Source organism: Myotis myotis, unplaced genomic scaffold, assembly GCF_014108235.1.
Source record: "Myotis myotis isolate mMyoMyo1 unplaced genomic scaffold, mMyoMyo1.p scaffold_m19_p_6, whole genome shotgun sequence".
Taxonomy (NCBI): domain Eukaryota; kingdom Metazoa; phylum Chordata; class Mammalia; order Chiroptera; family Vespertilionidae; genus Myotis; species Myotis myotis.
Window position 1 is genome coordinate 42,464,221 of NW_023416368.1, and position 25,899 is coordinate 42,490,119.

Genomic DNA, 25,899 nt, shown 5'->3' on the forward strand with positions numbered 1-25,899 from the left:
TAAGTAATGAGCCTTATACGTGCTTATACTAATTATATACTAGATAGTTTGAATGCGAATTAGATTGTACGATCCCTATTTTTACAGAAATGGAAACAAAGTTCAGAGAAAGGTTAGATTATTTCCCTGTGATATATACCTAGTAACTGTTGTGATAAGACTCGAAGCTATATTACAAAGCTCAAAATCTCTTTATTTTTCCATATTGCCTGAAAGATATTGAGAGTTGTAAATGGTTGGTAGTGAGAGGTAAAAACAACTCACATTTTTTACAAAAAGGGCACCTGAGCCCATTCTGCTGTAGATATACCACTTGTATTAGCATGTGGTTCTTCCATAGGACCACTACTCAGTGCATTTGAGAGTAGGTGTAGGTTTTAGGGTAAAAAATATTGACAAGGTAAATTTCTTAACACATTCCATCAGTAACATTATAGCAGTAATTCTTACTAAGAGACAGGAGTAAGGAAGAGAGCTTACCTGGTTGGGAAAGATCCAGTCCTCCTAGCAGCACACAAAAGATGACCACCGTTTATTTCCACGCGTTGTTCTAACTTAGAGCTCTTGGTTCTTCAGTGCCTTTTGCCAGGTTGAGAATGCTCCTCGGTTGGATCATTTTTTTGAACTGTTCTTTCAAAGAGCCCTCCAGCCTGCCAAGCTGCATGGCAGGGCCAGTCCCAGTGCCCAGCAGTACGAGGCCTCCAGTGCAGTTCTTTTAGACAGTCTCCCTGGAGTGCGGTGGCTCACACTTCCTCAGGAAATCAAGGTAATCTTAAGTGTCATAAAGTAAGAATCAGGACCAGCTGCTTTACAATTCTCTGTCTTCTCTTCCCCTTTCTCCCACCTAAAGCTTTTTGTTATTTTCAGGATTGTGGGTAAGAGTCAGAAAGGTAATTGGTTGATGAAGCAGGGGGTCCAGTGCAGTGAACTTAAGACAAATTTTCCTTTCTAAATAAAAGTTAGCTCTTTCATTTTACAATGTTTAAGCTTTGTCCAAACTTGGATTACTTTTCAGAAATCATAATTATTTGTTGTATTTTTATTTATGAATTTCGTAACTTTGATTTTACAGTGTAAGGTTATGTTAGAGTTATGTTTCTATGTAAAATAATGGTAAATGAAATGATTGTCTAACAAACAATATTCTTAGTTAAGTATAGATCTCCATTAATCATAGCAAAATCTTTCCTTACATGAACATATATAATTAGCTTTTGCCTTGTCCCCTGTATATCTTAACAAGGGTAAGGCTTCATGATGGTTAAGTATCATCAAAGTGATTTTAGTCATATCTGGAGACCTAGAATAACTTTACTGCTGAATAACTGGAAAGATCATTTCAGAAATTTTCATCACCAGCAATGTTTTCAGCTACAGCATTTGGATTAGTATTAAACAAGACACTATGCCATAGCCAGTTCCCTGCCCATGAAGAAACCCAGCCTGTTGTAGTAAAAACCCAATTCAGGGTTCCACTCTTCATGGAATTCTTTAATGTACAATCAAATAAATGCTTTTTTAACAGTTCAATAATTATTTAAATTGATATGTCAGTTGCTTTGTTGAATTTTCTTATCTTTAAAACGGGGACAAATATAGTAGCTACTTGACAGAGGAGTTATGTGCTGTTACATGTAAAGTGCTTAGAATCAAGCCTGGCCCATTGTAGTCATAATTGTAGTGATTAGAGTATTATTGTATAATTTTTATTTTGAAGGAGGTTAGAGCAAATTTAGAGGAAACTTTTACTTTAAAAAAATTTTTTTCTTTATTGATTAAGGTATTACATTGCCCCACCATCCTCCACCCCCAACTCATGCCCTCACCGCCCTGGTGTCTGTGTCCATTGGTTAGGCTTATATGCATGCATACAAGTCCTTTGGTTGATCTCTCCCCCTTACCCCCACCTTGCCCTACCTTCCCTCTGAGATTTGGCAGTCTGATCAATGCTTCTCTGTCTCTGAATCTGTTTTTGTTCATCAATTTATGTTGTTTATTATATTCTATAAATGAGTGAGATCATGTGATATTTAACTTTCTCTGCCTGGCTTATTTTGCTTAGCATAATGCTCTCCAGTTCCATCCATGCTATTGCAAATGGTAAGAATTCCTTCTTTTTTACTGCAGTGTAGTATTCCATTGTGTAGATGTACCTCAGTTTTTTAATCCACTCATCTGCTGATGGGCACTTAGGCTGTTTCCAAAACTTAGCTATGGTAAATTGTACTGCTATGAACATAGGGGTGCATATATCCTTTCTGATTGGTGTTTCTAGTTTCTTGGGATATATTCCTAGAAGTGGGATCACTGGGTCAAATGGGAGTTCCGTTTTTAGTTTTTTGAGGACACTCCATACTGTTCTCCACAGTGGCTGCACCAGTCTGCATTCCCACCAGCAGTGCACAAGGGTTCCTTTTTCTCTGCATCATCGCCAGCACTTGTCATTTGTTGATTTGTTGATGATAGCCATTCTGACAGGTGTGAGATGGTGCCTATTGTCGTTTTGATTTGCATCTCTCAGATGATTAGTGACATTGAGCATGTTTTCATATGTCTCTTGGCCTTCCTTATGTCCTTTTTCAAAAAGTATCTATTTAGGTCCATTGCCCATTTTTTGATTGGGTTGTTTATCTTCCTTTTGTTCAGTTGTATGAGTTCCCTGTAAATGTTGGAGATTAAATCCTTATCGGTGATAACATTGGCAAATATGTTCTCCTATGCAGTTGGCTTTCTTGTTGTTTTGTTTATGGTTTATTTTGCTGTACAGAAGCTTTTTGTTTTGATGTAGCCCCTTTTGTTTATTTTCTTTTTAGTTTCCATTGCCCTAGGACAGTAATGGCGAACCTTTTGAGCTCGGTGTGTCAGCATTTTGAAAAACCCTAACTTAACTCTGGTGTCGTGTCACATATAGAAATTTTTTGATATTTGCAACCATAGTAAAACAAACACTTATATTTTTTATATTTATTTTATATATTTAAATGCCATTTAACAAAGAAAAATCAACCAAAAAAATGAGGTCGCGTGTCAACTCTGACACGCGTGTCATAGGTTCGCCATCACTGCCCTAGAAGCTGTATCGGTGAAGATACTGCTTCAGCATATGTCTGAGATATTGCTGCTGCCGATTCCTCTAAAATTTTTATGGCTTCCCGTCTTATGTTTAAGTCCATTATCCATTTTTAAGTTTATTTTTATGTATGGTGTAAGTTGGTTGTCTAGTTTCATTTTTTTTGCATGTATCTGTCCAATTTTCCCAACTCCATTTATTGAAGAGACTGTCTTGACTCCATTGTATGTTCTTGCCTCCTTTGTCAAATATTAATTGAGCATAGTGGTTTGGGTCGATTTCTGGGTTCTCTATTCTATTCCATTGGTCTATATGTCTGTTCTTGTGCCAGTACCATGCAATTTTGAGAATAGTGGCTTTGTAATACAGCATGATATCTGGTATTGAGATCTCTCCTACTTTGTTCTTCTTTCTCGGGATTGCTGCAGCTATTTGGGGTCTTTTTTTATTCCATATGAATTTTTTCGAGAGTTCGTTCTATGTCTGAGAAATATGCCATTGGTATTTTAATGGGGAGTGCATTGAATCTATAGATTGCTTTGGGTAGTATGGACATTTTAATGATGTTGATTCTACCAGTCCATGAACACGGTATGTTCTTCCATCTGTTTATGTCTTCCTCTATCTCTTTTTTCAGTGTCCTGTAGTTTTCCGAGTACAGGTCTTTTACCTCCTTAGTTAAGTTTATTCCTACGTATCTTAATTTTTTTTTTGGTGGAATGGTAAATGGCATTAATTTTTTTAGTTTCTCTTTCTGTGAGTTCGCTATTGGTGTATAAAAATGCCATAGATTTCTTGGCATTAATTTTGTATCCTGCTACCTTGCCAAATTCATTTATTAAGTCTTATAATTTTTTGATGAAGTCTTTAGGGTTTTCTATGTATAGTATCATGTCATCTGCGAATAAGGAGAGTTTTACGTCTTCTTTTCCAATTTGGATACCTTTTATTTCTTCTTCTTATCTAATTGCTATGGCTAACACTTCCAGTACTATGTAAAACAGGAGTGGTGAAAGTGGGCATCCCTGTCTCATTCCTGTTCTTAGGTGAAACGATTTTAGTTTTTGCCCATTGAGTATGATGTTGGCTGTAGGTTTGTCATATAAGGCTTTTATTATGTAGAGGTATGATCCTTTTACTCCCACCTTGCTGAGAGTTTTTATGAAAAATGGGTGTTGGATTTTGTCAAATGCTTTTTCTGCATCAATTGATATGACTCTGTGGTTTTTTTCTCTCAATTTGTTTATGTGATGTATCACGTTTATTAATTTGCCGATATTGTACCATCCTTGCATCCCTGGGATAAATCCTACTTGGTCATGGTGTATGATCTTTCTGATGTACTGCTGGATCCGATTTGCTAGGATTTTGCTGAGGATTTTGGCATCTATGTTCATGAGGGATATTGGCCTGTAATTCTCTTTCATTGTGTTGTCTTTATCTGGTTTTGGTATTAGGGTGATGCTCATAGAATGAGCTTGGAAGTGTTCCTTTATTTTGAATTTTTTGGAATAGTCTGAGGAGGATAGGTTTTAGTTCTTCCTTGAATGTTTGGTAAAACTCCCCTGTGAAGCTGTCTGGCCCTGGGCTTTTGTTTGCTGGAAGCTTTTTGATGACTGCTTCAATTTCCTCCATAGTTATTGGCCTATTGAGATTTTTAGAATCTTCCTGATTGAGTTTTGGAAGGTTGTATTTTTCTAGGAATATTTCCTCTAGGTTGTCTAGTTTGTTGGAATAGAGTTGTTCATAGTATTTTTTAACAATCCTTTGTATTTCTGTGGGATTGGTTGTTATTTTGCCTCTTTCATTTCTGATTTTGTTTATTTGGGTCCTCTCTCTTTGCTTCTTGGTGAGCCTGGCTAGAGGTTCATCAATCTTGTTTATCCTTTCAAAGAACCAGCTCTTGGTTTCATTGATCTTTTGATCAATCGTTTGTATTTTTTTTTTTTTTTGTCTCTATGTCATTTATTTCTGTTCTGATCTTTATTATCTCCTTCCTTCTGATCACTCTGGGCTTTTCTTATTGCTCTCTTTCTAATTCTTTAAGTTGTAGAGTTAGATGATTTACTACCATTTTTTCTTGTTTTTTTAGGTAGGCCTGTAGAGCTATAAACTCCCCTCTCAGGACTGCTTTCACTGTGTCCCGTAGATTTTGGATTATTGTGTTTTCATTGTCATTTTCTGTATGTTTTTAATTTCTTCTTTGATCTCTTTGGTAACTCAATCATTGTTTAATAGCATGCTTTTCAGCTTCCAAGTGTTTCAATTATTTTGATTGTTTCTATTGTAGTTTATTTCTAATATTAAGCCATTGTGGTCTGAGACGATGCTTGATATGATTTCAATCTTTTTGAATTTGGAAAGACTTTGCCTGTGACCCAATATGTGGCCTGTCTTTGAAAATGTCCCTTGTGCACTTGAAAAGAACGTATATTCTGTGGCTTTGGGTTGAAATGCTCTGAAGATGTCAGTTAAGTCCATCTGATCTAGTGAGTCATTTAGGATTGCTATTTCTTTGCTGATTTTTTGTCTAGAGGATTTATCCAGTGATGTCAGTGGGGTATTAAAGTCCCCTACTATGATTGTACTGTTGTCGATCTCTCCCTTGATATCTTCCAGGAGTTTTTTTATGTATTTAGGTGTTCATGTATTGGGTGCATATATGTTTACAAGGGTTATATCCTCTTGTTGTATCGATCCCTTTAGTATTATGAAGTGGCCTTCCTTATCTCTTGCTATATATAGCCTTCACTTTGAGGTCTATTTTGTCAGATATAAGTATTGCTACCCCAGCTCTTTTTTTCCATTTGCCTGAGAGATGTTTTTCCATTCCTTCTCTTTCAGTCTGTGTGAGTCCCTTATTCTGAAGTGGGTCTCTTGTAGACAGCGTATATATGGGTCATGTGTTGTTGTTTTTTCCATTCAGCCACTCGCTGTCTTTTGATTGGAGCATTTAGTCCGTTTATGTTTAAAGTTATTATTGATAGGTGCTTGTTTGTAGCCATTTTTATTTTTTGTGCCTGTGTTCCTTCTTCCCTTTTTATTTCTTCTTTTTACACCATTCCTTTTAGCATTTCTTGCATTGCTGGCTTGGTAGTGATAAACTCCCTTAGCCTTTTTTAATCTGTGAAGCTCCTTATTTTCCCTTCAATTGCTGGATAGAATATTCTTGGATTCAGTCCCTTGCTTTTTATCACTTTGTAAATTTCCTTCCATTCCTTTCTGGTCTGATGTGTTTTTGTTGAGAAAACATTTGATAATATAATGGGAGATCCCTTATACGTAATTTTCTGTCTCTCTTTTCTTTTTAAATATATTTTATTGATTTTTTACAGAGAGGGAGGGAGAGGGATAGAGAGTTAGAAACATTGATGAGAGAGAAATATCGATCAGCTGCCTCCTGCACACTCCCTACTGGGGATGTGCTCACAACCAAGGTACATGCCCTTGACCAGAATCGAACCTGGGACCCTTCAGTCCGCAGGCCGATGCTCTATCCACTGAGCCAAACTGGTTAGGGATTCTCTCTCTCTCTTGTAGCCTTTAAGATTCTCTCTTTGTCCTGTACATTTGCCATCGTAATTACAATATGTCTCAGTGTGGATCTTTCGGGGTTCATCTTGTTTGGGATTCTCTGTGCTTGTGTGACTTTTTTCTTCCCCACAACAGGGAAGTTTTTTGACATTATTTCTTCAAATAGGTTTTCTAACTCTTGTTCCTCTTCCTGTCGTTCTGACATCCCTATTATTCATATGTTGCTTCGTTTCATGTTGTTCCAAAACTCCCTCAGGCTCTCCTCCTATCTTTTAATTTTTTTCTCCAATTGCAGTTGAGTTTGGGTGTGTTTTGCTTCCCTGTCTTCTAATTTGCTAATTTGGTCCGCCGCCTCTCCTAGTCTACTGTTGAAACTTTCCATGGTGTTTTTTATTGCAGCTATATCACTCTTTATTTCTTCTTGGTTCTTATATAAGTTGTTAATTTTTTTCATCCCTCTGTTTTATGATCTGTATGACCCTTATTCTGAATTATTTTTCTGTCAAATTGCATGCCTCTGTTTCACTTAGCTGCTTTTCTGGTGATTCCTCCTTTTCTTTCCTTTGGGGGTTTCTTTGTCTTCTCACTTTTGCTCTCACTGAAGGATCTAGATGTCGAATAGAGCAGGGGCTGCTCCTTGGGCGGCAGTGGCTCCTCAGGCGGTGGCTATTCCTCAGGCGGTTGCAGCAGACGTTGCTCCTCAGTTGGCGGTGGCTCCTATGGTGGGTGCTGTTCACAGCAGTGGTGGCTCCTCTGGCTGGCAGGGGTAGGCTGCCTGCGCAGCTGCTGCTCCTCAAAAGGGGATGGGCTACTCGCACCACTGGTGCTCCTCAGATGGGGGCAGGTTGCTCGCAGGGCTGCTGCTCTTCATACGGGGCCAGGCTGCTCATGTGGCTGCTGCTCCTCAGACACGGGTGGGCTGCTTACGGAGCTGCTGCTCCTTGGATGGGGGCAGGCTGCTCGCCGGGGCTGCCACTCTTGGGGGCGGGCTGCTTGCACGGCTGCTGCTCCTCGGACTGGGGTGGGCTGCTCACAAGGCTGTTGCTCCTCAGACAGGGGCAGGTTGCTTGCAGGACTGCTGCTTCTCGGACAGTGGTGGGCTGCGTGTGAGGCTGCTCCTCCTCGTACGGGGGGGCGGGCTGCTTGCACAGCTGCTGCTCCTCAGACGGGGGTGGGCAGCTCGCGCAGCTGCTACTGCTCTCATGGGAGCAGGCCGCGTGAGGCTGCCTCTCCTCGGATGGGGCAGGCTGCTCACATGGCTGCTTCTCGGGTGATCGCGGTGCCCTGGGCGTTTTCCAGGCATCCTCTTCCCTTCCCAGCTGCGAATTGTCTCACCAGCTGTGTCTACTTTGCCAATGAAGGGTGGATGTTATTCGATTTAGTTGCTCGTTCTATCGGCTCCAGGACAAGACTGGGGACCGCATGTTCCTCTTATCCCAGCATTAATGGAATCAGAAAACATGGCAATGAAGTCATCACTCCAATTCTCTTTTAATAGCTGGCACTAGAATTCTTGCACAAGATCTATCCTTATTGGGAAAAGACCTAGGTTGGACCACTTGGGAAAGGGGAATACCTGTGGGGTCATGGATGTTGGCTGGCACCATGGATTCTGCAAAATCACCCAGGATAGGATGAGTTGCCTGTGACACTCAATGTGTCAGGCATTGTGCTAGGCTGTGGAACACCAAGGTGAGCAAAGCCAGAGTTCTTGCTCTCCTGGTACTTGCACACCCAGCACACGGCAGCGGCAGCGGCCAACCATGGGCTCTGCGTCTCTCTCGGGGAAACCAGAGGTTTCCTTCCTACGCCTCCCCAGTAGAGAGGAGACCTGGGAGAGGAGGGTCGGGCACAGACGCCATGGCCAGATAGGATGCTCGTTCTCCAGAGAGTCAGCGCACAGCGGTGGCAGTGGCGGCGAAACTTTTACTTTTTGATACTCGTATTTTGTCTCTGCCTTGTCAACTGCTGCTGCTGCAATTTTTGATATCTCAGGCCAACAATTACCATTTTCATGTTAAAACTAAAAAGTTTGTGATATATATACATATAATTCTACCTCCACCAGTATTTTTATAAGAAATTATAAGTGTTCAATATAGACAGACAGTTAATAGAAAACTTTACCTTTAAGATAGAAAGACACTGGCTCCAAAGTCTGTTGTATGCCCATTTGGGGGTCTTTTCTCTTCTGAAAGACAGAAGGCCAATTTCGTGAGTCAGAAAGTGCAATTTCATGAGACCTGCCAGACTAGAGGTGTTTAATGTTTTGGGGAGCAATGTCTTTAGACTTTGGATACGTTAAGAGTAAATATTATCTTCCCCCTAAGAAGTTTAAGACATTTTAAAATAGAACCTGTTTTGTTCTTATAAAGTCCATGAAGGCTACCTCCTATATTCTTTCTTACTGGCATTTTTTCTTAATTTGGCTTTCTTATTGGCATTTTTTCTTAATTTAGCATACATTTTATTAAATGCTTTTATTTATCTCAACCTAAAAGAATATTGAACTGAGATCTCACTCTGTGAATTCTGGTGTATATTTTTTAATTTGTTGCCTCAAGTCATACCAATTGCTTATCTTTAGTTGCTTCTATCCTTGTTAATTCTAACACTACTGTCTGGAGATCCGTCTTCATTGTGCCAGGTACTCGGATTTGTGTTGTGTTTTGGGGAATCCAGGAAAGGCTCCTCTGGATTCTCACAGTTCAGTTGGGTAGGTGAGATTAATACACAGAAAATACTGAGGACATAGCTTAGACTTTTTCTCTATTTTATAGTCTGGTTAAGAAAAGTAAGAACAAAATTTTTGGAAAATGAGATAGACATCTTCTGTAAAGTGATCTAAAGGTCTCTAGTGAATGTAAAGTTTTAAACACTAGCCCTTGAAATTACCAGCAAACTCAAATAATTTACACCAGCCGTGGGCCGGATCCGGCCCGTTTGAAATGAATAAAACTATTGAAATAAAAGATCATACCCTTTTATGTAATGATGTTTACTTTGAATTTATATTAGTTCACATAAACACTCCATCCATGCTTTTGTTCCGGCCCTCCGATCCAGTTTGAGAACCCGTTGTGGCCCTCGAGTCAAAAAGTTTGCCCACCCCTGATTTACACACTTCTCTTTGAAATTGCTTACTGTGTTAAAAAAAAAAAAAAATAGTAGTGTTTAGTGACTATATATTTTCCAATGAAAAATATTAAGGATTTGTATGCCTCAAAAAATCTAGCCCTGGCCAGTATGACTCAGCTGGTTGGAGCTTCGTCCTGTACACCAAGAGGTGTCAGGTTTGATTTCTGTCCAGGGCACAAACCCAGGTTCCAGGTTCAATTCCCAGTTGGGGAGCATGCAAGAGGCAGCTGATCAATGTTTCTTTCTCACATAGATGTTTCTCTCTCTCTCTCCCTTCTTCTCTCTGAAATAAATTTTACAAATATATATAGTTGAAGACATATGCATGTGAGGTTACTTATACCTAATAAATTTAGGTGGAAAGTTATTTTAACTTAGAAAAAAAACTTGAGTTAGCCTGGAGGTCAAATCACCCCTGGTATTGCCGACAACAATCAAGGCTTAATTACAACAAGACTACACACAAAGGCCACTAGGGGGTGCACCAAGAAAAGATTAAAAAATGCGGAGACAAAGAAACAGGACGCAAATGTCAGAAATGGAAGATATAGAGCTCAAAACCACACTTTTAAGGTCTCTCAAGAACTGTCTAGAAGCTGCCGATAAACTTAGTAAGGCCCTCGAAAAGACTGGTGAGACCGCCGATAAATGTAGTGAGATCCTCAAGAAATCTAATGAGACCCTCGATGTTGTGATAAAGAACCAACTAGAAATTAAGCATACACTGACTGAAATAAAGAATATTATACAGACTCCCAACAGCAAACCAGAGGAGCGCAAGAATCAAGTCAAAGATTCGAAACGCGAAGAAGCAAAAAACACCCAACTGGAAAAGCAAAATGAAAAAAGAATCCGAAAATACGAAGACAGTGTAAGGAGCCTCTGGGACAGCTTCAAGCGTACCAACATCAGAATTATAGGGGTGCCAGAAGATGAGAGAGAGCAAGATATTGAAAACCTATTTGAAGAAATAATGACAGAAAACTTCCCCCACCTGGTGAAAGAAATAGACTTACAGGTCCAGGAAGCGCAGAGAACCCCAAACAAAAGGAGTCCAAAGAGGACCACACCAAGACACATCATAATTAAAATGCCAAGAGCAAAAGACAAAGAGAGAATCTTAAAAGCAGCAAGAGAAAGAAACCCAGTTACCTACAAGGGAATACCCATACGACTGTCAGCTGATTTCTCAACAGAAACTTTGCAGGCCAGGAGGGAGTGGCAAGAAATATTCAAAGTGATGAATACCAAGAACCTACAACCAAGATTACTTTATCCAGCAAAGCTATCATTCAGAATTGAAGGTCAGATAAAGAACTTCACAGATAAGGAAAAGCTAAAGGAGTTCATCACCACCAAACCAGTATTATATGAAATGCTGAAAGGTATCCTTTAAGAAAAGGAAGAAGAAGAAAAAGGTAAAGATCCAAATTATGAACAACAAACATGCATCTATCAACAAGTGAATCTAAGAATCAAGTGAATAAATAATCTGGTGATCATAATAGAATCAGGGACATAGAAAGGGAATGGACTGACTATTCTTGGGGGGGGAAAGGGGTGCGGGAGATGCGGGAAGAGACTGGACAAAAATCGTACACCTATGGATGAGGACAGTGGGCGGGGAGTGAGGGCGGAGGGTGGGGCGGGAACTGGGAGGAGGGGAGTTATGGGGGGAAAAAAGAGGAACAAATGTAATAATCTGAACAATAAAGATTTAATTTAAAAAAAAAAGAAAAAAAACTTAACTTGTTCTGAGTTTAGTATACAATGAGGTCTTCAGTGTTCTTCTCAGGTGTTTGAAAATTTCCTTATTTTGTTTTTTTGTCAGATGTTATGTTTTTTTAAAAAATCATTTTTCCTCAGGAACATTGGAATAATTAAGAGAAAAGATACTTTACCTTTTCTCTTAAGAAATATGAGGAAACAATTCTAATGACCTTGTACATTAGCCTATATATTGAGTTCTTTAGCAGGAACAGCAACCCATTAAACAGTAACATTTCTGAAATAAAAAATCACAAGTGGGTAATTTTCTTTTTGTCCTGCAGTTTTTCTCAAGAGAAACTATAGCTGCAGAAAGGAGAGCATGAATTATTTGCTAGATGCAGAAAAATGTAGGTCACAAATGAGTAATAAGCCTGGTTAAGAAAAGCAATAAAAAGCATGACTAATGTTTCCAAAGCTTTTGTCATCTCAGTAAGACACAGTTTGTGAAACAGTCCTGCAGAGAGTGTCTTGGACTTGTTTTTTAGAGGATTATTTTTCACAAATAGCACATATGCTACAAACTTTCATTGCCAATAGTTTTTAATTCATGTATATTCATTACAGATTAAACTGCTAAGTTATTGTTTTTAAATTGTGAAGGCTTTAGGGAGAAAAAAAATTCATGAAGGAGTTTAGGCAATTTCCATAGAAACAGAAGCTAAATCCTAAGTAATATATTTTTCTAATAACTCTGTAGGGTAGATAAGCTGTGCCAGATTTCAAGAGAACACCTGCCTTCCTGTTTTAATCCATGAATAATTATTAACAGTCCTTTTATACAAAACAATAGAGGCCTGGTGCACGGATTCATGCACATTGAAAAGAAATTAATTAGAAAGTGGCCGGAGGGGCGGAACTGGGCAAGACAGGCCAGACACGTCCTGGAGCCAACCTCCCACAGGCGGCGCTGCGGCTCAAAGGGTGTCTGCAGAATGAGTGGGGTCCCTCTGGCAGGTGGAGTCCCTTGGCCTGGCCTGTGGGGATGGGGCTGAAACCGGCTCTCTGACATCCCCCCAGGGGCCCCAGATTTCGAGAGGGCGGTTCTTGGGTGACGCTACACAGAATCGGGCTCCCTCTGCAGCTCAGCAGCTCCTGCATTAAGCGTCTGGCCCCTGGTGGTCAGTGTGCGTCATAGCTACTGGTCGGAGCATCTGCCCCTTGGTGGTCATTGTGTGTCATAACTACCAGCCAGTCACTTAGGCTTTTAAATATATAGATAGATAGGAGAGAGACAGGGAAGAATGTTGATATTTTCTAAGAATCCATCTGTTGAGAAATATATAGAAAAAACAGAAAAATAAAAACAACTCAAAATAGATTAGCTACATTATGATTGATTTTTCCTCTAAGAATTTTAATATGTTAAAATTTTTTCTAACTTAAAACTGAAAGCAGTTTTTTAATCTCATAAATTATCTTATATTGAATTCAGAGGGAAGCCTAGTTTTCAATTGTGATTTAATTGAAAAATGCCTATATGTTAAATTAACTTTTTTGTAATTGCAAAGCTTAAAAACAAGATGTTCTGTTTGGGACTGTTTGTTTTTTTAACATGTTTGTTGTTGTTGTTTTTATTTCAGAGAGAGGAAGGGAGAGGAAGAGAGAGATAGAAACATCAATTATGAGAGAATCATCGATCGGCTGCCTCCTGAACACCCCTACTGGGGATCGAGCCTGCAACCCAGGCATGTTCCCTGACCGGGAATCGAACCAGTGACCTCCTGGTTCACAGGTTGATGCTCAACCCCTGGGAGGAACAGTTCCTAAATAATACAAAGGAGAAAGATACTTATTCAATTCTTTAAGTAATTATTAAACACTTTTATATGGCCATGATTTGAAAGTAATTATCAGTTAATTGTTTGTGTTACTCTTCTTTCTCCCCCACACAGATGGAATTAGACACAGCATTGAGTGACTTGGAGGCTGCAGATTTTGCAGAACTGGTAAGAGAAGCAGTGAGTTTTAGGAAAGACAGTGTTGATTTCTCATTTTGTAAATCAGTCATTCTAAAAATATTGCAAGTGAGCATGCAATAATCTTGAAATACATAACATTAGGTCTCTATTTTGACAATGGCAAAGTCTGTTTTGCTTACCTTAAGATTTTCTACTCAGTTGAACATATTTGTGCCTGGCCAGTTGAACATCGACCTATGAACCAGTTTGATTCCTGGTCAGGGCACATGCCCAGGTTTCAGGCTCGATCCCCAGTGTGGGGCATGCAGGAGGCAGCTGATCAATGATTCTCTCTCGTCATTGATGTTTCTCTCTCTCTCTCTCTCTCTCTCTCTCTCTCTCTCTCTCTCTCTCTCTCTCTCTTTCTCTCTCTCTCTTACTTCCTCTCTGAAATCAATAAAAATATTTTATAAAAAAATATTTGTTACATAACATATATGTAAAGATTAATTACATCAGTATCATTAAGAACTGGGTTTTGTGAGACAGGATATACATGTAATGTTGATTAAATTAAGTAAAAATCCTGTAGATCTGCATTTAAATTGAAAGTGTAAGTATGGTTTTTAATCTTTAAAAAAAAAGTAGTGTTTCCTAGTTCTGTTAAGGGAAAAGGCCTAGAAATCGTGACCATCCCCAGTAATAAGGAAGACCACTCGCACCCAGGCCATGGTGTGTAAGTAATATTTCTTGCTACAAAGAACCATGACTCCTAAGGGAAATGACTGGATCCAGATTAGGGCCTGAAAATAAACATGTGTATCATCAGGAGTGCCATTTTAACAAAAACTAGATCATAGTGATATTTTGTTCTGCAGCTTGCATTCTTTGCAAAACAGTATATTCTAAAACATTTTGTGACTACTCAGGTATGATACTGTGTTATATATCTAATTTTGTTAACCATTCTCTTTTGCTAAAAATCACTTCCAGTTTTTGCATATTACAAATAATTCTATTAAAAAGTGTATGTTTTTTAATTTTTTTTTACATACCACACAGTGGCCCTCAAATAGGTTATACCAATTTGTATTATCAAAAATAATATATGTTAATGTTAAATATCATAGATGATGTGTAGGTAGATGCTTTTTGTCTTGATACATTTATTTTAATCCCTCATGGTGTAACAAATCTTATGTTTATTTTTAGATGTCTCTAGTCAGTAGTTTCTTATAAGAAACAAAAATAAAACTGTTTTAAATCAAAATACTTGCTTTGCACACTACCTTGCACCCTAATATCCTAGTGTATTGTTTTCTAATAAAGGCTGTGGAAAATTCAGTTACTAAAGAATATAATTGCCATTTTAACTGTTGTTGCTTAACTAGGATTTTTTAATCCACTGTGGTTTTCTCCCCCACCCAGTCTGAGGATTACTATGACATGAGGCGGCTGTATACGATTTTAGGGTCTTCTTTGTTTTATAAGGTAAGTTGAAGCTTGAATCTTTATAAATGTCCAACTGCTATATGACCTAAATTTTCTCAAACTTTTGCAGACATGAAAAATGTATCTATCTCTTTTCCTCTGAATGTAGGTACCCTAAAATTAAGATCTTAAAACTTGTACCTAGACAATAAATATTTCTGGTTTCATTGTGTTCTAAAGCATTTGTAAATTTGTAAAGAAGAAACTACTCAAAGAACCAAGTGTGTAAGAGATGGGAGAGTGGTTTCTGGTTTCCTTTTGCAGTAGTATGCTTGTTTCTTATCTTCAGACTCACTATGCATCTTTTTATTTTATTTTTATTTTTTTACTATGCATCTTTTTAATAAATCCTTTAACGTTAAGTAGTTAACTTCCACATAAAGAAAGTTAAATATCCAGAGGAATGGATACATAGAATAGACTAACAGCTGTCAGGGGGGACAGGGGCAGGAATGGATGAATAAAGGTAAAGAGATTAGCCAAAGAACATCTATATTATAAAAGGCCAATGACGGTAATGCCGTAACGACCAAATGACCGGTCACCAGGAGGTGCATGGAGCACCTCTCGAGCCCTCCCCACCCCCACTCCCTAGGGCACCGGCAGCATCAGCAGAGCGTCATGGGGTGCTGGCAGCATCCCTGGAACATCGAGGGGTTCCAGCAGCATCCGCATAGCGTGTGAGGCGTCGCGGGGCGGCAGACATGGCCCTGATGGCAGGCTAGGCCTAGGGGACCCAACACGCTCATGATTTCATCGTGCGCTGGGCCTCTAGTATATGCATAACCCGTAGACACAGTGCAGTGATGGTCAGAGGAAAGGGAGGCTACGTAGGGGTGGGTGGGGGGTCAAGTAGGAATGGGGACATCGGTAATAGGTCAGCAATAAAAATAATGTGTTTTTTTTAAAGAAAGTTAAGTGTCAATTGAATTTAAGTGTTTTCATTTTTCAACTCCTCATTCTCTGCTTTCAATCCTCAGAATTCAGTTCTATTCTACTTTTGCCATTCAGGCTTATACTACTCAGAGATGATCTTGTTTTGTGCTACCATCTACCTGTTGACTTAAGTTATCATAAATATTTGATCTCTAGTTGACTTCAGTGAGTGGAGGGAATTATTTTTACTCTGTCTTAAAACTGGGATATCTTAAGCCAACTGAAGAAGTACCTATAAAACTCTTAGAAATATATTATGGGATTATTGCTTTATATCACTGGTTGATTTTTGTTCTTTGTGGTTCAATTCAAGGGTTATTTGATATGCAGTCATTTGCCTAAGGATGATCTTATTGATATTGCCGTATATTGTCGCCACTATGGCCTACTGCCTTTAGCAGCAAAACAAAGAATTGGTCAGCTGGTAATATGGAGAGAAGTGTTTCCTCGACATCACCTCCAACCTTCTACAGATTCAAACACTGAAGTCTTTCAGGAACCTGAGGGGAGATATTTTTTGCTAATTGTTGGCTGGGTGAGTTTGCCTTGGTTTCTTTCTTGGTTTTTTTTTTTTGTTTGGTTTTGTTTTTGCCATTTATTATGTAAATAAATACACAAATATGATCATTTAAAATTATGAACATATCAAACATCAGTATTCAAGAAAATGTTACATGCCCCTTATTCCTTTTTTTTTTTTTTAGCATCCATTTAATACCCATGGAGAAATATTAATGAAACCCAGGATGAGATTTTAGCAGGTTCTTAATATCTTTTGTTCCCATTTTTAAAATATATTTTTTATTGATTTCAGAGAGGAAGGGAGAGGGAGAGAGAGCTAGAAACATCAATGATGAGAGAGAATCATTGATCGGCTGCCTTCTGTGCACCCCACACTGGAGATAGAGCCCACAACCCAGGCATGTGCCCTGACCCAGAATCGAACTGTGAACTTCTAGTTCATAGGTCGACGCTCAACCACCGAGCAATGCTGGCTGGGCTTGTTCCCACTTTTATAGTGGTTTTATCCTCTGATTTTTGGGGGGAACTAGAGGGAGACATAAAAAGAACATAGAATCAGAATAAATATATGATTATAAATGAAAGGACTTCTAGTAATTGAGGCTCTTAGAAAACTACCTTAGGGAATTCCATGTGCCTAAGTAGTGATTGATGTTGTATCAGGACAAGGCAATACAAGATTTGTTTTCAAGGGTGATCAAGAAGCACTGAGCATATCTGAGAAGGAAAGGGAAGGGAGGAGTTTTTAATAATCATCACATGGTTATGCCATATGCCTATATGTCTTCAGTATTCATAAATTGATACAAGCATATTGCATATAAATATCTTTATGTAGCTAAATCTATACTAACAACTTTTTTCTTATAGAGGCATTATATGTTGTGTGTACTATTAGAAGCTGGAGGCTGCTCATCCAAAGCTATTGGGAACCCTGGACCAGACTGTATATATGTGGATCAGGTCAAAACAACTCTTCAACAGCTGGAAGGAGTAGGTGGCCGCATAAATGAACGGCTGGCATCTTCTCCAAGCCCTTGCTTATCTTGTGCTGACTGGTTCCTTGCTGGATCACATGAAAAATTAGATTGTTTGACAACCTCTCCTATCCTCAGTAGGCTACAAGGTATTTCCAAAGCAGCAACCTCTCCAACCTGCAGAAGAACTCTTTTTGGTGACTATTCCTTAAAAACACGTAAGCCCAGTCCTTCCCGAAGCAGTGGAGGATCTGACAGTGGTTGTGAAGGTGGAGAAGGTGTTGGCCCGAGCCCCCACACTACACCAGATGCAGTACGGAGGCAAAGAGAATCCGATGGCTTGGAAGAAAGTGGGGCCTTGCTTAAGGTGTGTGTGTGCGTTCAAGTTTGTACATTCTGGGAGCTAAGCTGTCTTTTGAGTCCTTATTTTATAATTGGAATAGAATTTTTTAATATATTTTTATTGATTTCAGAGAAGAAGAGTGAGAGACAGAAAGAGAGAGAGAGAGACATCAATGATGAGAGAGAATCATTGATTGACTGCCAGAACATGCCCCACACTGGGGAGTGAGCCTGTACCCAGGCATGTGCCCTGACCAGAAATCAAACCATGACCTCCTGGTTCATAGGTCGACACTCAACCACCGAGCCATGCCGGCTGGGGTGGAAGAGTTTTTTGGGTTGTTGTTTTTTTTTAATAGAATTTTTAATGGCAAATCATTCTTCATTTGAACTCGTGGTTGTTTTAGTCACTGTTGGGAAACCAATGATTTAGAACCCAAAAGAATAAGAAATAATAAGTAATATCCAGGACATCTGCTTCAACACTACTGACAAGAAGGGTAACTTTAACCCTGCTTTCCCTGTTCATCTCAGTCCTCTCTGTTTACGATATTAATAGGGAACAGCCTAGTTATGGGGCATTTAGGGGGCTCAGCTGACTAAATAGCCAATAAAATGTTCAGCAAAAACAAAAAGAAAATCAGTAACTTAAAATATATGTGTGTGTCTTGTTCTATGTTTTTATAAATTTTTAAAAATCTGCACCTGTGAAGGTCTGGTCTCCATATCAAGAATTGAAAATGAGACTATTAAGCAAAGAGAATGTTTGTTTTTCAGACTGCTTATTTATCATACTTTATGCATGTATTTTTCCATGAAAATACCATATTATATCTAAATGATTGTCAAAATAATCACCCCGGGAGGCTTTCTACCTATTCTAAAGACGTTGCTTTTTTGAAACATTTTTAAAAGTTGTCATTTAAGTGGATGGAGGTGATGAAGCATGACGAAGGAGAAGTCTGAGAAAAGGCAGGAATAAAATGAGAGTCTGCATGTCATGGCAGAAATAGCCATAGATTTTATCTCCTAATTCCAAATAATAGAGCACTCTTGGAGCCCTAAGTGGATATATTTAGGAAGTGTTCACATATGTACTGTACTTACTATCATAGTCAGTGAAATTGGTAGGAAATAAAGTTTAAGGATATTTGGAAAGAATTAGGAAGCCATGAACAACTCCTAAAAAAACCCTGAATTAATCTCTAAGATTTAGCTATTTGACAACTGTTGATTGAACACCTACTATCTGCCCAGGTCTATGCTACACAAAAGAGAGAGATACAATGATGAATAACATATAGCCCCTGCCTTTGAGGAGTGCAGTTTGGAGAGGGAGACAAATACACATACATGTAAATTATAACAAAACTTGGTAAAGGCTCCATAATTGCTGTGGTAGAAGGTTTTGGGGGAGAACTTTCATTTCCTTCTATGACATGGCTCTGGGGTCTCTGACAGCAAAGGATAAGCCAAGAGGCACAAGCTAGCATTGAAAGTATATAAAGGTAACATTGCAAAATAGTAAATAGTTCTCTTAGAAGGATATTTAGTTTTTACATTACTTCTGCTATTTAATTCTATTCTTAAGCATAAACTAATCTACTTAACTGTATTTTTCAGGTCACCAAAAAGAAGTCTACTCTTCCAAATCCATTTCATTTGGGAAACTTGAAAAAGGAACTTTCCGAAAAAGAATTGGAAGTATGTAACACATTGAAGTAAGAATCTTCCTTACAATATTCTTTTTCACTTAAACTCTTGCCTTTAAGGAAATTTTACAATGAGAATTTACAAGTCCATAACATGTAGAGATTTTATGCAACAATTGTAATTATAATCTTAAATTATATTATATCTTAATTGTAATTATAATTATATCTTAAATACCAAAGGTATGCTATTTCTCTAATGTTCTTCATTACACAATAGGAAACATACTCATATTATCCTATATAATAAAAGCCTAATATGCTAAGTGTCCGGTTGTCCATTCAACCAATCAAAGCATAATATGCTAATGATATGCTAAGGCCACTCAACTGCCCACTATGACATGCATTGACCACCAGGGAGCAGACAGCCGACCGGTAGACCAGTTGCTATGACATGCACTGACCACCAGAGGGCAGATGCTCCGATCGATAGGTTAGCTTGCTGCTGGGGTCTGGCCAATCAAGACTGAGTGAGGTGGGCCAGACACACCCTGGAGCCCTCCCTCAGCCCCTCCCCCCGGCCAGCCCCACCCACGATCAGCCCCCAACACCCCAATCAGGGGTGGGGCTGGCCAGCCAACTGCCCATGGCCCCTCCCCCCAGCCAGCCCCACCCTCGATAAGCCCCCATTGTGTGGGCCAGCCAGACCCCACCCATGCATGAATTCATACACCAAGCCTCTAGTACAGGGGTGGGCAAACTTTTTGACTCGAGGGCCACAATGGGTTCTTAAACTGGACCGGAGGGCCGGAACAAAAGCATGGATGGAGTGTTTGTGTGAACTAATATAAATTCAAAGTAAACATCATTACATAAAAGGGTACGGTGTTTTGTGGGGTTTTTTTAGTTTTATTCATTTCAAACGGGCCGGCCCGCGGGCCGTAGTTTGCCCATGGCTGCTCTAGTAAGAGATAAAACACATACAACCCAAGCCTGTTTTGCTTAGTAGTTGGAGCATCAGCTGCCGACTGAAGGGTCGTGGTTTTAATTCCAGTCAAGGGCATATACTTCGGTTGCAGACTTGATACCCAGCCCCAGTCCCAAGTGTATGCAAGGGCAGCCAGTCAGTGTTTCTCTTTCTCTCTCTCTCTCTCTCTCTCTCTCTTTCTTCCATTCTCTCTGAAATATCAATGGAAAAGGTATCCTCAGGTGAGGATTTTTAAAAAGACACATATAAAATAATAGTTCAAAATGTGAAAGCCATCCTTTATCCCTCTTCAACAGGTAACCTCCCTTTTGTGTGTCTAATTTTTAGAGTTTACTATTTTTATGCTTTAGTAGATGCTGTGGTATGCTGCTCAGATACTCCTTATCCCAGAGTGCTCATTCCCAGTATCTCACAGAGATAAGGAGGCAGTATCTAGGCTAAGAGCCGAAATATGCCTTTGCTTGCCTCTGTGCTCATGGCTGGGGAAAAAAAAATCAACTGAAGAAATATTTTACTATAGATACCAGAATTAGAATGGGGCAAACTGAATATTTGAGATGCTGATGGGGAACTGCTGTCTATATATTTAAAGATTGCCAATCAGAAGTCAGCAGTAGAGAAAAAGAAAGCAAGGTATAGTAGATCAAGTTACAGAGTCTGCTGAGCTGTGCCACTTAGCTATGTGACTTCAAGAAAGTTAATCCAAGTCCTCTGAACATTGATTTCTTCATGGTTAAAACAAGGATGGTAATATTTACTACCCTGCAGAGTCATTATGAGAATTAAGACTAAGATATTTTAAAGTATCTACCCTGGCAGAAAGAGGGTATTCAGTATATTATTATTATAGGTTCTGCTGGCCTATTTGAGACTTAAATAGGGGATGAAAGGATAGAGAAGAAGAAGAAAGGAGAAATAAAAATACTAAGAGAATACCGAAGAGAAGTAAGACTATTAATGAGAAATAGAATACAACTAGTAATTGCCATTGTAATCTAGAATATTAACCCAACTCTGCAGTTAGTAATAACTTTATTTTTCTTCAAGATCATCAATTTAACTATCATGGTAAAAGGCTTTAATGCTGCTAACTTAAATGTATTTAGTTTGTTGAAAGATGTTTTTATATGTGGTCCACCCTTGACTGATAGCATGTTTATGGCTTGAAGAGATCTGGGCCAGACATGGGCTAAGTTATTTATTACCAACTATGGAAACAAAGGGGATTGGCCAATTTGGGTTGTTTAGCAAAGGGGTGAATTAAGTTACTTGCAAGTGAATTGGTGTTTGTTTATCCTTGCATAATATATAATACTTGCCTCCATTAGGGAATTGATAACAACACTAGTCTGTACTTCAGTTAAAGAGGAAGAGGAAATTAAATAAGGAAATGAAATGTTTGGCCTAGTTTTTCTTCCCTAATTAGACTCCTAATATCTATATCTATATCTATATCTATATCTATATCTATATCTATATCTATATCTATATCTATCTTGCACTCTGGGACCCTCTTGCACTCTGGGACCCCTTGGGGGATGTCAAGAGCCGGTTTCAGCCTGATCCCCACAGGCCAGGCCAAGGGACCCCCACCTGCCAGAGGGACCCCACTCACTCTGCAGACACCCTTCGAGCCGCAGTGCTGCCCCGGTGTGGCCAGCCAGGGAGGAACTGTAGGAGGTTGGCTCCAGGGCGTGTCCAGCCCATCTAGCCCAGTCCCATCTCACCAGCCACCTTCTAATTAATTGCCTTTCAATGTGCATGAATTCATGCACCAGGGCACTAGTATTGTAGATAAAATAGTTATTAGGAATCTACACAATTCAAAATAAAGCAATATTTTTACATTTGCTTAAATATCTTTTTTTTTTTTCAAGATTGACATCTGGTCCTGAGAACACACTTTTCCACTATGTTGCTTTAGAAACAGTGCAAGGGATCTTTATTACTCCTACCCATGAAGAAGTGGCCCAGCTAAGCGGCTCTATCCACCCTCAGCTAATAAAGAATTTCCATCAGTGTTGTCTCTCCATTCGTGCAGTTTTTCAACAGACCTTGATGGAAGAGGTAGGGCACTGCTATAAATACAGTTTTATGCCAGTTTCATTTCTATAACTAAATATTCTCTCTAAAAGCTCTTTAATTAATATGTCCAGCTATGGAAATTCTCAAAGCAAGAAACAGTGGCTTCTGTAATCTGGATGTATTCTGGAGGGTAAGCCAGAAGGGTTTGTTGATGGATTAAATAAGGGTTATAAGAGAAAGAAGAACCAAGGATCACTCCACTATTTTGACCTGAGCCTCACAAAAAAATATTTATATTTCACATAAGCCATTGCTTTGCTAATGATTTTATCAATGGGAAATTTAGAGAGATACATCTGTTTTAAGTTTAATGTGTTTTAAGTATATTATAAAATCATCTGTTTATTTACTAATCTACACAGTAATCTACTCTTTATTAATACATTCATTAAGTACCTACTATATACCAACAACTTTAAAAAAAAATAATACAGCTCTAGATGATTTAGCTCAGTGGATAGAGCTTCAACCTGCGGACTGAAGGGTCCTGGGTTCTGTTCCAGTCAAGGGTATGTACCTTGGTTGTAGAATCCTCCCTAGCCTAGTCCCTGGTCGGGGCATGTGCAGGAGGCAACCAATCGATGTGTTTCTCTTAACATTGATGTTTCTCTCTGTGCTTCCCTCTCTCTTCCACTCTCCCTAAAAATCAGTGGAAAAATATCCTCGGGTGAGGATTGTTTTTTTAAAAAAAAATACTACAAAGATGCCCTGGCTGGTTGCTAGTGGTTAGAGAGCTTCAGCCTGTGGGCTGAAGGGTCTTGGGTTTGATTACCAGTCAAGAGCCTGTACCTGGGTTGCAAGTTCAATCCCCTACCCGGTTAGAGTGCACGTGGGAGGCAGCCAATCGATGTGTCTCTCTTACATCCAATGCTTCTCTCTCCCCTTCTCTCATTCCTCTTCCCTCCCTTCCCCTCTTTCTAAAAAATAAAAAATAAATGGGAGAAAAAATCCTTGGGTGAGGATTAACAAAAAAAAAACAAAAAAAAACAAACAACAACAAAGATGAGAAGTATATTGTCTCTGCCTGGAAAAGAGCTTATCCTGTACTGGGGAAGAAGGACCTATAAACTGCTAATATAATCCTATGTAATAAAAAAGAAACATGAAAATTAACCATCCCTCTGCTATGCACAAGCCACGCCCACCAGCCAATCAGGACCAAGTATGCAAATTAACCCAACTAAGATGGCGGCAGCCACTGAGCTGGAGCAAGCAGGAGGCTTGGGTTGCCGCCAGCGATGGAGGAGGCCAAGCTTCCCGCCTGCCCTGGCCGGCCCTCAGCTCCGCTCAAGTCTACAGAGTTTCAATTATAGAAGATAAATAAATCCCAGAAAAAAAGGAGAGGCTGGGAGCTTGGGTCACTGGGGGGCATGGCCAGCCTGAAAATAGCCATTAGCCCCTCACCCAGGCTGGCCAGGCACCCCAGCAGGACTCCTCCACCCTGAAAGGGCTGTGGGCAGCCTGAAAACAGCTCTCAGCCCCTCACCCAGGCTGGCCAGGCACCCCAGGGGGACCCCCACCCTGCTCCGGGACACCCTTCAGGGCAAACCAGCCGGCCCCCACACGTGCACCAGGCCTCTATCTTATATAAGAAAAGGGTAATATGCAAATTGACCCTAACAGCAGAACAACTGGGAATGGCTGGTCACTATGACACACACTGACCACGAGGGGGCAGATGCTCAATGCAGGAGCTGCCCCCTGGTGGTCAGTGTGCTCCCACAGGGGAAGCTCTGCTCAGCCACAAGCCAGGCTGATGGCTGCCAGCACAGTGGTGGTGGATGGAGCCTCTCCTGCCTCAGCAGCACTAAGGATGTCTGACTGTAGCTTAGGCCTGCTCCCCGCTGGCAAGTGGACATCCCCCGAGGGCTCCCAGGCTGCCAGAGGGATGTCTGACTGCTAGCTTAGGCCCGTTCCCCCAGGGAGCGGGCCTAAGCCTGCAGGTGGACATCCCCTGAGGAGTCCCAGACTGCAAGAGGGCATAGGCCGGGCTGAAGGACCTCTCCCCCACCCGAGTGCACAAATTTTTGTGCACTGGGCCTCTAGTATAACAAATACTAATACAGGACTATGAACAAAATGTTCCCTGTAAAAGTCAAGGGATACTTTTATCTATGAAGTCTTTTATAGGAGACTAGAGGCCGGGTGCACAAAAATTTGTGCACTGGCGGGGGAGGTGGGTGGGGGTGTTCCTCAGCCCCACTTGTGCCCTCTCCCAGTCTGGGACCCCTTGGGAGATAACCACCTGCTGGCTTAGGAGACGGGTGGCAGATGGCAGACCCGATCCCTTGGTGCCTGCCCTGCCTCCCCGGGTCACGCACACGGTAGGGCCGATCCGGAGGTTGGGGCGCCTCCCCGGGTCGCAAACACAGCAGGGCCAATCTGGAGGTTGGAGCACCACCCCAGGCCGGGTCGCATACGGGATGCCCGGGCGGGCCGGCCGATTGCTGCTGCCCCGCCCAGCCGCCCCAAGTTGGGTCGCACACGAGATGCCCGGATGGAGGCTGGGCAGGCTGGCCGATCGCTGCTGCACTGCCCAGCCGCCCCGGGTCAGGTCACACACAGACACCTGCCGATCCAGGTTGCAGATAGCATGCTCAGATGGTGGGGGAGGAGGCGCTGTCCTGCCCTGCCTGCAGTATGCAAATTAGCTTCCATCTTTGTTGGCGGTTAATTTGCATATCGCACTGATTAGTCAATGGGAGGCATAGCAAAGGTATGGTCAATTACCATGTTTGTCTATTATTAGATAGGATGGTATTTAAAGTATGAGAAAAAGTAAAAATTTTCCTGCAGGTAAAAAGAATATTATTTCAGGCTCTTAAGTGCTAGGATCAGCACTATTAATACCAGTTAATACTAATAATATCTATTAATTTACAGAAAAAGAAAGCACTAAACACTGCAGATCACTCAGGTTCTACAAATTTGGTGTCTTCTCTAAACCCTGTGAAAGAACATGGAGTGTTGTTTGAATGCTCACCTGAAAACTGGACTGACCAGAGAAAAGCACCACCAGTTATGGCTTATTGGGTAGTAGGGTAAGTGGAAAAAAGTATTTGAAAGTGAAGTAAAATGTTAGAAAAGTGAAAGAAATGTGGTAAAGTTTTAGGATGTAGGCATGAAATTATTAATCTAACTATAATATTTTAATATATTTTAGAATTTTATTTTATTTGCTAAGTATCTCCTTTAAATTCCTCTCAAGTCTTTTCTATTAAAAACAAATAGCTTGCCCTGGCTGGTTTGGTTCAGTGGATAGAGCATCAACCTGTGGTCTGAAGGGTCCCGGGTTCAATTCTAGTCAAGGGCACATGCCTGAGTTGCAGGCTCGATCCCCAGTGGGGGGTATGCAGGAGTGGTTCTCTCTCATCATTGATGGTTCTATCTCCCTTTCTCTCTGAAATCAATAAAAATATATTTAAAAATAAACAAATAGCTTTCTTAGTTATCTTACAAAATTATATTAGTGATAAACTAAAAAAAATTTCAC

At 40.2% G+C, this 25,899-nt stretch overlaps 1 protein-coding gene across 1 annotated transcript in view; it reads left to right on the forward strand.

Moving 5' to 3' along the window:
- The window catches only part of INTU (inturned planar cell polarity protein), a 59,398-nt gene that overhangs the window by 28,767 nt on the left and 4,732 nt on the right, over positions 1-25,899 (forward strand). The window contains exons 8-15 of the mRNA XM_036315493.1: positions 577-766; positions 13,405-13,458; positions 14,839-14,901; positions 16,151-16,372; positions 17,230-17,703; positions 19,302-19,399; positions 22,199-22,388; positions 25,290-25,447. Of these exons, the coding sequence (XP_036171386.1) occupies positions 577-766; positions 13,405-13,458; positions 14,839-14,901; positions 16,151-16,372; positions 17,230-17,703; positions 19,302-19,399; positions 22,199-22,388; positions 25,290-25,447 (1,449 nt within the window). The remainder of the gene's footprint in view (positions 1-576; positions 767-13,404; positions 13,459-14,838; positions 14,902-16,150; positions 16,373-17,229; positions 17,704-19,301; positions 19,400-22,198; positions 22,389-25,289; positions 25,448-25,899) is intronic.